The sequence below is a fragment of the Cygnus atratus genome, chromosome 17, assembly GCF_013377495.2.
Source record: "Cygnus atratus isolate AKBS03 ecotype Queensland, Australia chromosome 17, CAtr_DNAZoo_HiC_assembly, whole genome shotgun sequence".
NCBI lineage: Eukaryota > Metazoa > Chordata > Aves > Anseriformes > Anatidae > Cygnus > Cygnus atratus.
Genome location: NC_066378.1, coordinates 13,695,840 through 13,707,626, shown reverse-complemented (window position 1 = coordinate 13,707,626; position 11,787 = coordinate 13,695,840). Strand labels below are relative to the sequence as shown.

The 11,787-nt window shown below is 59.2% G+C and overlaps 1 protein-coding gene across 7 annotated transcripts; it reads left to right on the top strand.

Moving 5' to 3' along the window:
* Positions 1-1,159: 1,159 nt before the first annotated feature.
* On the top strand, positions 1,160-8,985 carry CMKLR1 (chemerin chemokine-like receptor 1). 7 transcript variants are annotated; one of them, XM_050714173.1, is made up of 4 exons: positions 1,241-1,367; positions 1,652-1,861; positions 6,914-6,990; positions 7,133-8,985. In XM_050714173.1, the coding sequence occupies exon 4, from the start codon at positions 7,184-7,186 to the stop codon at positions 8,267-8,269; it is 1,086 nt and encodes a 361-aa protein (XP_050570130.1). In that variant the 5' UTR covers positions 1,241-1,367; positions 1,652-1,861; positions 6,914-6,990; positions 7,133-7,183; the 3' UTR covers positions 8,270-8,985. The 7 variants fall into 7 exon arrangements, with proteins under 7 accessions (XP_035421603.1, XP_035421605.1, XP_050570130.1 ...); XM_050714174.1 differs by having other exon boundaries at positions 1,244-1,367; positions 7,130-8,985; XM_035565710.2 differs by having other exon boundaries at positions 1,160-1,861.
* The last annotated feature ends 2,802 nt before the right edge of the window (positions 8,986-11,787 follow it).

The window sequence follows — 11,787 nt, the reverse complement described above, 5'->3', positions numbered from 1 at the left end:
CGAGTGCCGGCACCGTGGGGTGGTGGAGGGGTCGCTGGAGGAGGGCTGCGGTGGGGAATTGGGGTCTTTGGCCATGGGAGAGGTTAGGACAGGTCCTGCTGGCATGGAAATGGGGCTGCGGTGGGGACCGGGACAGCACCAGCCCGTGCGTCCCCCCCCCCGCACCAGGACCAAGTTTCACTTTAGTTATTTATTTTCACTACTTCTGGGTGCGAATTTTGCTTGCTGCTGCTCTGGGCACTGTGCTGCCCAAGCACCTTGGGGTGGCCAAGGGGCTGTGCTCCACTGGGCTCTGCCTCGCCACTGTCACCCCAAGGGTCCTGCCAGCCCCCGGCCGGGGACGGTTCCAGTGCAGCACCAGCATGATGGCCACAAGCCGCCCACGTTGCCGGATCCCCCCCTGCCCAGGCACTTTGCAGGGGCCTCGCCTCTCTTCTCCTTTCTCCGGCCGGGCGCCGCCGATCCGGGCGCATCAGCAATTTTCCTCCTGATTCAGCTGCGGGGCGGTTTTGTAACCCGGCGTTGTGCAAAGCCGGGATCGCAGCAGGGCCCCAATTCCTCTTTTTAGCCCCTGCCGTGCGACCCCGTCCCGGGCCACTTGGGGTCTGGGGGGGGGGAGTAAATCGCCACCTGCGTGGGACATCGCGGGGCCCTGACTGCCCCCAGAGGTGTCACTTCTCGTTGGGCACCGCCTGCTGTCCCAGATCACACACTTGCGATGGCTTTGCAGTTCTGCACCCGTTTCGGGATGGTTTCACGAGCCCCAGTGACCCCCCCCAAAGCCGTGGAGCTGCCGGGGGGGCCGGCAATGGGGAAGCCCCATTTTTCCCAGGCACGGCACCCCCCCCCCCCCTCCGCCTCCTCGCACCTCCGCTCATCCCGGAGCAATTCGGGACGGGCTGATCCGCTCCCGGGAGCGCGCCGCCGGATCCGGCCCCCCCCCCCCCCCCCCCCCCGGTGCGTGGGTCACAGCTGGACGAGCAGCTGGGGACAGCCAGGACCTGGCCAGCGCGGCGCTGGGGGCGGCGCGGAGCAGCGGGGGGGACGAGTTCCCCTTCCGCCACGCACCCCGGGGGCGTCGGGGGCCAACACGTGCCTGGCTCGGGCTGGCCCCGTGGCTGCAGCGCCCTGGGGTGCGCGCGCTCACGTGCCGCGCCGCGGCTCTGCTGCGTGTCCTCGGGGCAGTGCTGGCCTCGGATGTTGCTCTGCGCGGAGCCCAGGGGGTTCTGCTGGCTGCAGCGGGAGCCCTTCGGCTTCCTTGCTGGCGGCGTGTCCCCCGTCCACCCTGAGTAACATTTTTGGGCTGTCCCTCTCCTCCCTGCCCACTGCTCTGGCGGCGAAGGGGAGCGGCTCAGCAGACAGCCTGGGTGCGGATGCCCCAGCCCAGCCCAGGGGGACCCTTTGGTGCTGCTTGCCACGAGCACCAAGCCCGCGGCTGTGAGCCACCAAGGGATGCCCAAATCCTGCCCGAGGGGTCCCACGAGGGGCAGCAGCACCCGGGGGTGGGCACGGCACGGGGGGAGCTGGGCTGCGCACGAGAGCCTCTAAATAAGGGTCTGCGTCCCCACATCCTGCCGCGGAGCATCGCTTCCTCCTTCCCAGGCACGGGCCAGCTCCGTGCCAAGGCAACGTCTGTTCTGTTGTGCCACAGGCTGAGGTTTTGCTCATTCTCCCGTCGGCAAGACGTGCGTGTCCTCCTCGGGATGAGAAAGCTCAGCAATATCCACGGCCCCGGCCGCTCGCGGTGAAGTGACAAAAGCCCAGGGCTGCTGGCAGGATCCTAACGGGGCTGTAGCAGGGAGATGTAATCCAGCCTCTGCGTGTGCAAAACCCCGGGGACTTAGCGAGCTGGGAGCTTCAGGTAAATACCTCCGGGTTTTTATATTCATCAGGTGGTGCCCATGCTGGGAGCGGAGCAATATTCGGGGTGTGGGGAGGGTTTTGCTGGAGCCAGCAGAAAATCTTTCCTTTCTCAAGGGCAACACAGCCAGCCGAGGCTTTTCTCCTCCCTGTTATTATCAAGTGGGTTTGGGGTTTGGCTTGGCAGAGGGTGGCGGTGACCTCCGGGGTCCCAATGCGTGCCGTGTGTTGGGGTCCTGGAGGTCACTGCCACCCTCATTTTTTGTGCTTTTCCATTAAAAACAAAAACATTAAAAAAAAAAAAAGTTTTTTAGAAAAGAAATCTGCACCCTGCGCGTCAGCAAGGAGCGTAGCATGTGGGAAAGCTGCGTGGAGGGGCTCAAGCAAGGGGCTGATGGATGTAATTTGGGGGAGGGGGGATCTTAAAGCGTCCCCTTGGGGGGGACAAGGAGAACGGGGTGCTTCGCTTTGCTGCTGTGCATTGGGGAGGTGCTCCTGTGCGTCGGGGGCTTTCGGGGTGCCCCCCTCCTGCTCCGGGGAGCAAGCAGGGTAAGGGAGCTGCGCTCTGCCTGACCCTGAAAGCCCCCCCAGCCCAGCATGGCCACGTCTGTCTGTCTGGCAGCAGGAGGGACAGACCGTTTCCTTTTCTTGGTTTCCTTCCTCTGTGCGCCCTTGAAATCCCGAGCGGCTGGAAGCAGGGGCGCGAGCAGCTGGGGCAGCTCCGCAGGTGCCGTGCGAGCCTCGGCAGGGTGTCCCCAAGTTCATGCTGGCTTTGTCCCCAAACAGCCCTGGTGATGCACGGGGCACCCTGGGCAAGCCCTGCAGCCCTCATGTGGGATGCAAATCCCCCGCCTTTACACCATTTCACGCCCTATTGCCCCCGCGTGGGCTGATGCTGGGACCCTGGGGACGCGGAACCGCGGCCACCGCCACGGCTGTGCCGTGCAGCTGGGCTGCTGGCACCGTGCCGGGGAGCCGGGGAGCTGCGACGTGCGGGGAATGGGGAGATGTGCCCCGAGGGATGGGAGCTGCAGGGAATGGGGAGACGTGCCCCGAGGGATGGGTGCCTCTCACATCGCCCAGCTTGCAGCCCTCGCCCTCTGTCCCACACCCAAGGCCGGGTGCTGCTGCGTCCCGCGGGGCTGGAGGGAGCCGGGGTCCCCGTGGTGCTGGTGCTCTGCCTGCAGAAAAAGGGATTTTTATTGGCCTTTTTACTGCCTGCTAAATGCCAGGAGGGCCTAGAATTAATAGCAGCCTGCATATATAAAAATATATAGATAAAAGAATGAATGGGAGAGGAGAGAGCTTTTATTATCTCGGAGGCAGGAGCATAAACTGCCCTTTTTAAAGCAAATCTTTGCCAGTGCCATTGCAAGCTTTCTGGTTTCTCTCTGTAACACTGAGCCCTTCATGAGAACAGCGGGAGGGGGGAGCGATGGGCCAGGGCCGTGCCCCCCCGGGGCACCTCGCAGCGTCCGCAGCGCTTTGTGCAGGGCAGGCTGCCTCTCCTCGCCCGGCTCCTGCAGCACCTTCACCCCGGGGTGAGCATCGTGTTGGGCGGCCAGGCACCCATTTCTGGCCGGAGCGGGGTGCCCTTGCTGTCAGGGTGACCCCGCACGCTGCCCGGGTGCCCGTGCCACAGCCGGGGGCAGCTCACAGAGACCTGACCCGTCCTGTCCCGACCCAGCCTGCGCAGCTCTGCCCAGATAAACACTGACTCATGCTGTTATTCTGTCCCACCCTGGGCACAGCCGGCTTTTTAAGGCTGCCTTTTCCAGTTATTCCTTTTTTTTTTTTTTCCCCTGCTCGTACGGCCGGGGAGGGAGCCTCGGCACGGGGCCCTGTGCAGGCAGGGGCCGGGGGTCCCGGTGGAGCGGGGCAAGGGTGCTCGAAGCAGGGATGCACCCGAGCACCGTGGATGCAGGTAGGGCTCGGGCAGGGCTCGGTGCCTCAGCTTCCCCTCTGGGAACTCCCTGTGTCCCCTTCCTTGGCCTCAGGGGCTGCTGCTCCTGCTGATGCCCAGCAGCCGGGGATGGCTGTGCCGTGCTGGGGCTGGGGTGCTCGGGGGGCGCTGCAGCACAGGGGTCTCCCCCAAGGACCCATGGTGATGCTATGGGGACGGGAGATGATGCTGCGGGGATTTTGTGGGGCTGAGGGTACCCCGCTGAGACGCCAGGAAGCTTTTCTGCATGCACCTAATCTAAAAATAGGGTTTGAGCTTGTGGTTCCTGGCCGGCTCCTGTGTCACCTCCCTCTGGGGGTTTAGCAGTGGCATGGTCTGAGCTCTCTATTTCTGAGCATTTTGTCGGCGTCCAACTTGCACCCAGGATGAGGAATCCTTCCCGGGGCATCCTCTGGGAGTATTGCACTGGGATGTCATACAATCCCTCTCTGTGCCAGAGCTGTTGCCATGGCAATTGCCAGCTAAAAGAAGCGTGAATTGGAGCTGGGCACCCAGAGATGCTTTCCCGTTCCTTCCCTCATTCCTCGCTCCCCTGGGCACTGGCAGTGCCCTGCACGGGTCTGGGAGCTGCCGGGAGGAAATGCAGGGCTCGGGGGGACCGCTGTGGGGCAGGTGCAGGGCGATGTTGGAGCTGCTTCTTCACCACCGACCCACGTTGGGTCCGGCTCCCAGGGGACGCGGGGACGTCCCTTGCAGCTCAGCACCGGTCACCGCGCGGCTGCCTTGGGATGGGGAGCGAGGGCAGCGGGGGGAAAGGCTGATTCCAGGCTGGTTTTCAGCCTGCATCCAGCAGCTGAAAATCATTTGTGAGCATCCCGCGGCGAGAGGCAGCCCCGCGGCGGGATCCGGCCGCGCTCCCCCTTCCCCAGTCACATCCGTCCTCCGCGCGCCCGAGCCGGCCGCGGAAACGCTTTCGCCCAGAAAAGCTGGATTTGAACATTTCTGCTGTTCCCTCCGCTTCCTGTTGCCGTCCCAAGAACAACAGCCCTGACCTCATCCTCGCCGTGCGCCCGGGGACGCCGGCGGCCCCTGGGGATCCCAGCCCGGTGCTGAGCTCAGCCCCCGGGGTCCCCGGAGCAGCGCAGCTGTGTGGATCACGGGGAGGGCGGCTGCGTGCTGGCGGGCTATTTCGGGTAGATCCTGTGCTGGTTTCTGGTGAGGTAGGAGGACAGAGATGAATAGGGAACAGGGAGTTACATGGTTTTGGCTCAAGCGAGGTATTTGCAGCCCAGAAGGAACATTGAAACACTCTCATGGTTGCGTGGGGGTTTTTGCTCAGACAGAGTCTGCGGGTTTTCTTGCAGTGAGGCACGAGGACAGTTCACACGGCCACCCCTCGGGCTCTGCCTTTTCGGGGCGGGAGGGCAGGTAGGAATTTGCTGGCTGACTTTTCCGGCTGTGTTGGTCTCCAGCTCCCACCCCCGGCGCACTGGGGCACCGGGTAACGCTGACGTCGAGAGGGCAGGGGATGACGAGTGTGGGAGGAAGCAGGATTTGTGCAAAATGGAGCTTTGATGCCTCGGAGGCCAGGCTGGCAGGAGTGGGACTGGGTGACCCTCGCTGACCTGGCACGGGCAGGATGCTTGCCATGCACCCGCTGCCACGGGGACTGTATTCAGGGCACGTTTCCATGCCAGGGCTCTCACTGCTGCACCTGGGGGGGGCTGGGGGGCTTCCTTCCCATCATCGGCCTCGTACCTCTGCCTTAGAAATGTTAAAACCCAGTAAAAGGGAAAGAGGGTGGGGAGGGTCAAAATAAACAGACAATTCAAATAAATAATCCATTAAACACAGCTCTGAAATGTCAAGCTGAATGTCATTGCACTCGCTGGGCTCAGGGACTATAAAATAACAGCGAAGAGCAGCTTTTACATTAAAAATGGATGTGTGGGCACAACCGGGGGGCCTGCACTGCCCGGGTCCCCCCAGGGGGAGGAGCGGGGTCATGGCTGGGAGCAGCAGGGGAATTGGGGTCCAGCGGATCCCTGCTGCTGAGGGCAGAGCTGTGCCACCAGTCGGGGACACGTGCCACCCGCCTTTGGGACAGCGCTGCTGTGGGAGCCGCTGGGCCGTGAAGGTGGCGGCTGGCACGGCTCATTACCCGGGAGCACTACCAGTCAGCGGCACGGCCGCCGGTTCTGCTGATCCTGTTACTTCCCCTGGGTCATCAGCTTTAATTCCTCCTTTTGACCATCAAGGGTTTGCTGGGGCAAGGCTTTTCCAGCTCAAGCTCAAGGGCGAGTTTTGCACTAGAACCGCATTAATTGTTGCTGGGAGCAGCCCCAGCAGCAGTTCCAGCCCAGGCACGGCCCCAGAGCCACTTCCCTGGTCACTGAACCCGCGTTGGATGCAGGACAAGTGATGCCCTTCAGGGTGTGCACCCATGGGCTCTGCACCACTCAGGGAATTGTCCCCTGGCCACCTCTCCGGTGAGCTGGGCACAGGGCGAAGCAAAGGGGTTGAGCTGCATCACTCCTGGAAGGGTTTTAGCATCCTCCTGGCCTCAAAATCCATGGGGGGGGGCGGGGTGGATGGGACCTCCGAAAACTGCTCCTGCCCTCGGCTCACCCAGGGCTCCTGGGCTCGAGGCCCTGCTCCCCAAACCACCGTGTCCCCGATGGGAGTGGCAGCGAGGGAAGGAAGGGGCAGAGAGCAGCGGGGCCGCACGGGAAGGAACCTCAGGAAAAGCCCAGGGAGAAACAATAGCTTATCGTACAAACACACCGTGGGCTTCAGAGCCGTGCCGTCAGGGAGGATGATGCTCAGTGCGGGGGGGACTTTGAGCTGAAACTCCCTGAAAGCAGCAGCATGCAGCCAGTTTCGACACAGAGCTCTCTTCTGCCCAAAAGGACGAGCTCAGGTATGATGTCTGGGGCTGGGACTTGCCCTGCGCTCGCCCCCCTCGCCAGCTTGGCTTTAACCCACTGCAGGAGCCCAGCTTTTGATTATGGCAAAAGGTGCTCTGTGTGCTCACAATCAGTGTTTTAAAACACCCAGGGCACTGGTTTAATGAGAGAAATAACTCTATTTGAGTCCAGCCACCTCATGCATGTTCATGGATTTAATTCTTTAATTCTGCTTCCTCCCCAGCCTCATCCGCCCAAGGGCGAACAGATTTTGTCTGATCCAAGCCGTGATATTGCAGCTCCGAACAGAACCAGGTGCAGGTGAGGAGGGAGCTGCTGGTCCTGGCTCCCCGAGCACCCCGCTGTTCCCGGCAGGAGAGGTCTGCACAGGGACAGCAGCAGGGCCACCTCGGGGCTCCCCTGGCCATGCCATTTGATCTAACCCCATGTGTTTGCTCAGCAGGAACCACCCCAAGAGGCTGGCACTGACCTGGCAGCGATCTGTGCACCGATAATGGCGCTCTCCAATCTGTCCGATTACTCCGACGACCTTGATAACTACAACGACTACCTGGATTACACCTACGATGAGTCGAGCAGCGTGTGGACCAGCCCATCCCACGACCCAAAGGACATCGCCAGGATCCTCTCCGTTGTCATCTACAGCGTGTCCTGCGTGCTGGGCATCCTGGGGAACGGCCTCGTCATTGCCATCATAACCCTGAAGATGAAGAGGTCGGTCAACGCCATCTGGTTCCTCAACCTGGCCGTCGCCGACTTCCTCTTCAACATCTTCCTGCCCATAAACATCGCCTACACGGCCATGCGGTACAACTGGATCTTTGGGACAGTCATGTGCAAGCTGAACTCTTTCCTCCTCATCCTCAACATGTACACCAGCGTCCTCCTGCTCACCACCATCAGCTTCGATCGCTACGTGTCGGTGGTTTTTCCCGTCTGGTCCCAAAACCATCGATCAACCAACCTGGCCTATTTGGTCTGCCTCATCATCTGGACCGTCGGCATCATTATGAGCTGCCCGTCTCTTGTCTTCCGAGACACGGCACAAGCCCGCAACTCTGTGATTTGTTTTAGCAACTTTTCCCTGTCCAGGAACAAGTCTTACCAAGCCCTGGCACTAATGAGGCACCGGACGGTGAACATCACCAGGTTCCTTGCAGGGTACATCCTTCCCATCACCATCATCACCTTCTGCTACGTCGCCATCGTCTTCAACCTGCGGCGAAACCGCCTTGCCAAGTCCAAAAAGCCCTTCAAGATCATCGTCACCATTATAGTCACCTTCTTCCTCTGCTGGAGTCCCTACCACCTGCTGAACCTCCTGGAGACAGAGCCTGACATGGTCTCGCGCTCCGTGTTCGAGATCGGCATCCCCATAACCACGGCGCTGGCGGCCTCCAACAGCTGCATGAACCCCGTCCTCTACGTCTTCATGGGCCAGGACTTCAAGAAGTTTAAGGTGACCATCCTTTCCAGACTGGTGAACGCCCTCAGCGAGGAGACGGGCCACTCCAGCATCGTCCACAGGAGCTTCTCCAAGATGTCTTCGATGACGGAGAAGGAGACGACAGTCCTCTAGGGTGCTTGGGGGAGGGCCGCAGTCCTCCAGCCTTGCCCATGCCCACCACGAGGATGGTGACCACCCTTGCAGCAGCCACTGGTGTGGGATGAGCACGGTCTGGTGTTGTCCTACAACACATTCGTTGACTGGTCCTGCTGCCGGGCGGATGCCAGGCACTGGGGACCCCTGCTTTGTGCTGCCCGATTGCCCCGAACTGTACCAGCTATTTAAAAAAACACTGCAGGACATTTTTATCTATCGTGTCACCGTGTGGCCTGTGACCCCCGGAACAGGGCACCGCTCCATTTTCAGAGACATTTTCAACTCAGAGGAGACGTCAGCACTGGGCTGTGCTGGTGCCCAGACCGGAGGCCACGCGTGACGCTTGGGCCCGAGATGCTGAGGGCTGAGTTATGGGTGCTCTTTGAGGAGCCCACGTGCTGGTCAGGCTCGTGACAAAGGGGAAAAAAAAAGCAAAAAGGGGAAAATAGCTGGATTCCTTGGCGGGGGACGTGTCTGAGGACTGCCCGGCTGCCCGGAGGGGTGGCTGGGTGGGCACACTGCAGACAACCGGTGGCACTCTTCCCATGCCCCGTGTATGCATATAGCTCCTTATTTTAATGTTTTACGGTGTATTGGTACTAGCACAACTTGTTTTTAACTGTGATGTGAGCACTCTGTACCCGGCAGAGGCACCAGAATAAACACAGTGCCCACTGAGTGTTGTGGGACACCCGCACAGCCCTGGTGAGGAAGGTCTGTCCATGCCCCAGTCTGCCCAGCACAGCAGTGCCACTGGGTTAATGGGATGGGGCTGGAAGTGGTGCAGGGTCCGGGAGGGCGTACATCCCACAGGGCCCTGGGATGTGCCTCCCTAAGAGGGTTTGGCTCTCCCTAACCAGAGGAGCCAGGCAACCAGCATGGCTTTTTGGCCAGGGGCCACCTACCAGGGTGGGGGATTGGCTCGTGCACAGGGTCACCAAATGGGAGAAAATAAGGGGAAAAAAAATCATTTGAAGTTTTCTTTGAAAAAAAGACCCTTTGCCTCAGAGCCCTGTGCCTTTTGCACACTTGGATGCTGGGTCTGTGAGTCCTGGTGGGTCCTTGCAGAGTGCCCCGGTAAAGGATGGCCGAGCAGCACCTCAATCCAATTTCATGCACAGTTAATTTGGGAGATAATTCATGGTCTGGGCTTCTTGACGGTGACAAACGGGTGACACCAGTGTCACTCTTATTTATGGGTTGATTTCTCCATGTCACCCCCATTGCCTGTAACTCCTGGGAGGATGAGGAAGGACCACGTCCCCACTGTGTAGGTGACGGGGGGGGGTGGGGGGAGCCAGCTTTGGGCACTCCCCCGTGGCACCGGGGACATTTTGGGTGCCCCTGGGGGTCCCAACCCTCGCGGTGCCCCCAGGAGCTTCCCCACGCATCACCCACTGTGGCCATTGCAAGTCTGCTCACAGGGGCACACAAAGGCTGGGGGATTAATTTTTTTTTTCTTTAAAAATCTAAAGGAAAAAGACCAAACCAGGAGCAGACAAAAAACAATTCGTGAAGCCCAAGCACGGAGCCGCAGCACGGAGCTGTGGGGATGCTCTGTGCGCTCACAGAGGCAGCCAGGTTTTGGGTTATGGGATGGGGTGAAAACTTCACGTATCGAGGGCAGGAGGTGTTTGTAGCAGAGGATTTGTCCTTCAGCTAGCACAGCACACGGCAGCCAGACAGGACAGACAGCGTGGTCAGTGCGTGCAGGACAGAGGGACGCAGCCCCTCCCCATCCCCGTCCCCGTCCCCGTCCCCGTCCCCGTCCCCGTCCCCACGGGCACAGCTCCTGCCCCAAACAGGGATGCTCCTTGCAGATCTTTGCGGCTGGATTTTGTGAGCCCATCCCATCTGTTATTACAGCAAATAGCTTCCCAAAAAGTGGTGACTCGGTACATAACCTTGGGTTAAACCACCGTTATAATGACAGCTTTGGAAACCTAATATTTGAGCTCGCCTTCCTGGTTGTTTGCCTACTTAATACAAAGCCTGTTTTACATACAAATACCCCCAACACACGCTGAAGCTTGGAGCATGAAGGAGACGGATCCCAGAGCTTTTCAGGTGCTTCCTAGCATGTATTCCTGCCTGGCTTCAGAACCAGTTCAGCAGCAGAACCACTCTGTGCAGGCACTTCCAAACCCCATTTTTTTCTCCCCTTTTGTCAGAGTTACAAAGAAATGCAGCTAAATATTGCCCTGATATTGCCTAAATATTGCAGTTGAATAGTGCCCCGATATTTTCTGAATATTGCAGGAGCCTCTGTTGAAATGCAGCTGGGTCAATGTGCAAAAGCCAGCCGGGGGCTGCAACCCCTTTTTGGGTAGGACCTGGTGGAATTGGTGACATGGGACTGGGGTGCCCTGGGTATAGCACCTGGGAATGGTGGTGGGATTGGGACCCAGAGCCACCAACAACCCCACACTGTCCTGCAGTTTAGGTTGTGTTTGGGGTCAAGGTTTTAGGGTAATGCAGGGCTGGCTGGGAGAGAAGAGCGGCAGGTCTAGGAGCTGGGACCCCCAGCTCCATTCCCAGACCCCCTCACCCCTCCCCAGGACCCCCATCCCCACCCCAGGACCCCGTTTTCCACCCGCAGCCATCCCAGCTCTCCCCACCCATGGGTGTCCCATGCTCTGTGGGGCTCAGCACCCCCAGCCCGGTGCCGCTGCACCGAGCACCCTCCCGGCGTGCCAAACCTGCCACCCCCCCCCACCCCCCCCCCCAAATTCCTGCCTTTTGCCAGTGCCCCGTAACTGCGGGGCTGGGGCTCATTTTGCACAAGTGTTTGGGAAATTACTCCAGAATACACTGAAATCATTTCTGCGGAACACATTACCGTCCTTAATGACTGTTCTTTTTCAATTAGCTGTCACAGCCCTGAAATAAAGCTGTGCTTTACTCCTCCGATAAATCACACCCTTTATTTGGGATTGGATTTAAGGAAAAAAAAGAATAAACATGCTATCATTTCCCTCCCCTCAGTGCCAGGCGGGCTGGAGCCATGTTTAAATTATCTCTGCTGCATTCAGGCAGATTGTCAACTGTAAATTTTACAGAAAATAGTAAAAACGATAAATAAACATGCTTCTTTTGTAGCGGATGAATATTACTGCTGCTCAGATTTATAACGCTCATCTCCCATACATTTTATAGCTTTTGTAAAAGTGCTGTCGCAGCTTCTGTATTGTGCTGCTAAGGTGTGTGGTTGTTCTTTTTTCCGCCCCCTTTCATTTAAACACCAGCATGAGCTTCATGTGCAATTTCGCTTGGGAGGAAGAGGAGCCTGGCTTGGGGCCCCCAGTTCATCACCAGAAGATGTCACTGGTGTGGCTGGGAATTGAGCTGCTCCCCATCCCCATCCCCATCCTCATCCTCATCCTCATCCTCATCACATCCTCATCACATCCTCATCCTCATCCCCATCTCATCCCTATCTCATCACATCCCCATCCTCATCCCCATCCTCATCCCTATCTCATCACATCCCCATC